The sequence below is a fragment of the Carex rostrata genome, chromosome 10, assembly GCF_964058835.1.
Source record: "Carex rostrata chromosome 10, lpCarRost1.2, whole genome shotgun sequence".
Lineage (NCBI taxonomy): Eukaryota > Viridiplantae > Streptophyta > Magnoliopsida > Poales > Cyperaceae > Carex > Carex rostrata.
Window position 1 is genome coordinate 8,096,256 of NC_135927.1, and position 4,053 is coordinate 8,100,308.

The following is a 4,053-nucleotide window of genomic DNA, read 5'->3' on the forward strand; positions in this document are numbered from 1 at the left end:
ATCTATCAATCTCCCCTTTTTCATTATATTTAATGGTGTAGACCCACTTACATCCCACCGTGTTTTTTCCTTTTGGTAGATCTACTAGTTCCCAGGTACAATTTTTCTTAAGGGCATTCATCTCAGATTCCATTGCTTGAACCCACCTTTTATCCTTCAAGGCTTCTTCTAGTTTATTAGGAACTGTAACAGCAGCTAATTGATTTACAAAGGCTCTCAATGGTTTTACAAGATTTATAGTACTTGTATAATTAGCAATGTGATATCTTATGCTCTCACTTGAACCAATCTCTTGTATATACCTCTTTGGTGGTTGTCCCCTAGTTATACGAGGTGGTAATTTAAATCTTGGTTGAGAAACACATACCTGAGGATCCTCCTCTAGAGATATTGGCTCATCAGGTTGGGACTGTATTATTTCTTCATTCCGCTCATGCAAATCAAATTCATTTAAGTCAATCCATAAATCCAAACCCGAGTTCATACCTGAGGAGGATGACCCGAGTTCAAGGTCATTGTGATCCGATCTGGATATGAGATTTCTGACCAGTTCTGCAGTAGAATTCAATTCTGGATTGGACCTCAAATTAGGTAGAGAATTCAGATTAGGAAGGGAATTTGGTTCTGAATTAGGCAAAGCATTCAGATTAGGAAGGGAATTTGGTTCTGGATTAGGCAGAGAATTCGGATTAGGAAGGGAATTTGGTTCTGGATTTGTTTTTGGATCCGAATTCAGATTAGGCATGGAATTCAGATTAGGAAGAGATGGACCTATATTTGGTAGGTTTAGAAAAAAACAGATTTTGGTCACTTGTATCAGTCTCCCCCTGACCCAAAAACTGGGTTTTATCAAAGAAAAATTCATTTTCAAAAAAGGTTACATCCATGGAGGTGTGGAATTTTCGAGTTGATGGGTTGAAACATTTATATCCTTTTTAAATGAACAGAAACCCAAAAACACACATTTTTCAGCATTAGCATCCAGTTTTGTACGTTGATTTTTTAAGATATGAACAAATACAGTACACCCAAAGATGCGAGGAGAGAGATTTAAGCTAGATGGTATGTTTATATGTGATGATAGAGTTTGCAAAGGAGTTTTGTAATCGTTGGCTTTTGTAGGCATTCGATTGATTAGGTACGTGGCAAAAGTAATGGCATTATCCCAAAAATAAGAAGGAACTTTGCTTTCAAACAACAGTGACCGAGTTACTTCCAACAGGTGTCTATTTTTCCGTTCTGCAGCACCATTTTGTTGTGGGGTTCCTACACATGAGGTCTCGTGAATAATACCTTTGTTATTGAAAAAATCTCTAAGATTTTTGTTTACATACTCGGTTCCATTATCACTTCTTACCATTTTAATTTGTTTTTCAAATTGAGTTTCAATCATACTGTAGAAAGATTGAAAGGTCTTAGTAACTTCATCCTTATTCTTTAATAAATAAAGCCAAGTCATGCGAGTGCAATCATCTATAAAAATAACATACCACCTATACCCAGATTTTGACAAAATTGGAGAGGGACCCCACACATCGGTATGAATAAGATCAAATGGAACGAGACATTTATTTGTACTATCAGAATAAGAAATTCTATGACTCTTAGCTTCAACACATGTTTTACATGACAAATCCTTTTGATTTATTCCCAAAAAAAGATGAGGAGAAACTTTCCTCAAATACCCAAATGACGGGTGCCCTAACCTTTTATGCCATAACATAACTTTATTCTTTCTACCTTCTACCACACTTTCTGCGAGATATGTCCTTCCAGTCTTCAAATCATCTAAATAATACAGTCCTTCCCGCTTAGTACCATGGCCAATTATCTCTTTCGTGAGGAGATCCTGAAAACACACAATGAGAAGGAAACATAAGTGCAACACAATTTAAATCTTGAGTGAGTTGTCCAACAGAAATCAGCTTAGTAGAGAGTGATGGTACTAGTAACGTGTTGTTCAGAGTCAAAGTTGGTGAGAGTTTGATATCCCCAGCCCCACTTACGGGATAGACACCTCAATTGGCATTTATTATACCATCTTTTTGTGCCTTTCTCTTATTAATGATATCCCTTTGTTCATGTGTCATATAATCTGTTGCTCCAGAGTCAATAATTCAATCTTTAGAGTTTATGACATTTTCAGAATTATTGTTAAGGACTTTGCCTAACTTTGACTCATAAATTTCATTAAAAATCGGGTTATGTGTATTACCTTGTGCCGAATTACCTATCTTTTCACCTGAACCTGATGCATCGGTTGAGATGTTCCCAGTATGTGCCGCTGCTGCTGCTAGGCTGCTAGCTGCGAGTTTTGGTCCCTCAGAATCTCTGTTTCCATTTGGTTCGACCACATGACCCATCTCAGCCTTGTTTCCTCCAGTTACTACCATACTTGCACGCCCTCTATTGGTATCATTTTGTTGCTTCTTTTTTGTGTTTTTCCACCATTCCGGATACCCAACTATTTCAAAACATTGCTCTCGAGTATGCCTCGTGCCACCACAATGACTGCACTTAAGTTTTGATTTATCCTTAAAATTCGAAAACTTGTCAGTGTTGAAATTTACCTCGCGAGGTTTGTACCCTCGTGTAGCCATGGCAACCGAGTTCACTACTGTCTCTTGTCCATTTTTCATCATTATGTCTTGTCGGTTTGATTCACGCCTGACATGTGCATAAGCTTGCTCGAGAGATGGAAAAGGACTCATTTGCAGTACTTGCGCCCGAATGTTATCGAGCCGGTCATCTAGGCCATCAAGAAAAGTGTACACCCTGGTCTTTTGAATAAAATTATTAAACATTTCAATGTCACAGGCACATACCATAGGATTTGGGCTGCGGAAGTCTATTTCCTGCCATAGACCCTGCAATTCATCATAGAATTCTTCTACAGTTTTACCATCTTGTTTGAGATGTGAAACCCGCCGATTTAAAACAAACACTTGCGCTTCATCACTGCCATCATAGAAGGTGGTTGCTAGTGCTTGCCATACGTCTCTTGCAGTAGGATGTCGGATGTACTTGCTTCTTAGTCGTGGTTCGAGCGAATTTATAAGCCACCCTTTGACAACTACATCATCTACTTCCCATTTTTGGAAACCCGGATGTGTCTTATCCGGAGGTGGAGGAACCCACGTAAGGTGCTTCATTCGCTCCCTCCCCTTCACATACATCTCAACTGCTTGATACCAGAAGGTATAATTAGTACCATTCATTTTCACGTCTATTGGGTTGGGATGAATAGACCCATCAGTTATGGCAACATATTGTGTCACCGGTTGAGGGTTGGCAAGGGTAGTGTTTTGCATAGCCACCATCTGAGTTTGTTGAAGAGTTATTGCTTGAGTAAGTTGTGTGAGTTTCTCCAGGAGATCCATAGGATTTATGGGCACACTTGACTGAGATCTATCAGGAGGTGTGTTCGACATTTTTTAATTGAGGATGGATAGCTCCTTAGAGCGATATAGCACGAGAAATTGGAGTTAAAGACAAGAAGGGCAACAATTTCTCTAGCTATACCACCAGGCAACCATGCTCTGATACCATGATAAAATTAGAATTCTGAAACAAGAACACAAACACAAGCACTCCCTTGAATCTCCCTTCCCACCCTTTTGTTATTATTTCATCACAAAATAGAGTTACACAGTAAGATTTTATTTTTCCTCTTTTCTTTTGTTTTTCTATTATATTATTCTACATACACGGCTCCTCTATTTAAGCTAAAATAACAGCACCTATAATCAACTAAGGAAATAAATTTCAATCATTATGTTTAGAAGAATTGCTCTATTCTTTTGGAAAGATAATCACCCCTGCCATTCCTTGGAGACCCGCCAGATATATTTAGAAGATTTGCATTAATTACATCCTATATGGGTTAGATTAATATTCTTCTTTCCTCCTTTTGTAGATCTTAAATATTACAACGTGTCATAGTGCTGGATTTGACAGTAAGTATCAGTCATATGCTTTTAATTATTTGCATGTTCATTGTTGCTTGTCCTACTGCTTAGTTTCTAATTAACTAGTTGAATTCTTGAAATTGGT

The 4,053-nt window shown here is 38.1% G+C and overlaps 1 protein-coding gene across 1 annotated transcript; it reads right to left on the reverse strand.

Annotated features, from left to right (window-relative positions):
* Positions 1-865: 865 nt before the first annotated feature.
* LOC144560658 (uncharacterized) lies at positions 866-3,609 on the reverse strand. Its single transcript, XM_078309893.1, has 2 exons — positions 2,216-3,609; positions 866-1,849 (listed from the first exon to the last, which is right to left on the reverse strand). The coding sequence occupies exons 1-2, from the start codon at positions 3,429-3,431 to the stop codon at positions 1,812-1,814; spliced, it is 1,254 nt and encodes a 417-aa protein (XP_078166019.1). The 5' UTR covers positions 3,432-3,609; the 3' UTR covers positions 866-1,811.
* Between the last annotated feature and the right edge of the window lie 444 nt (positions 3,610-4,053).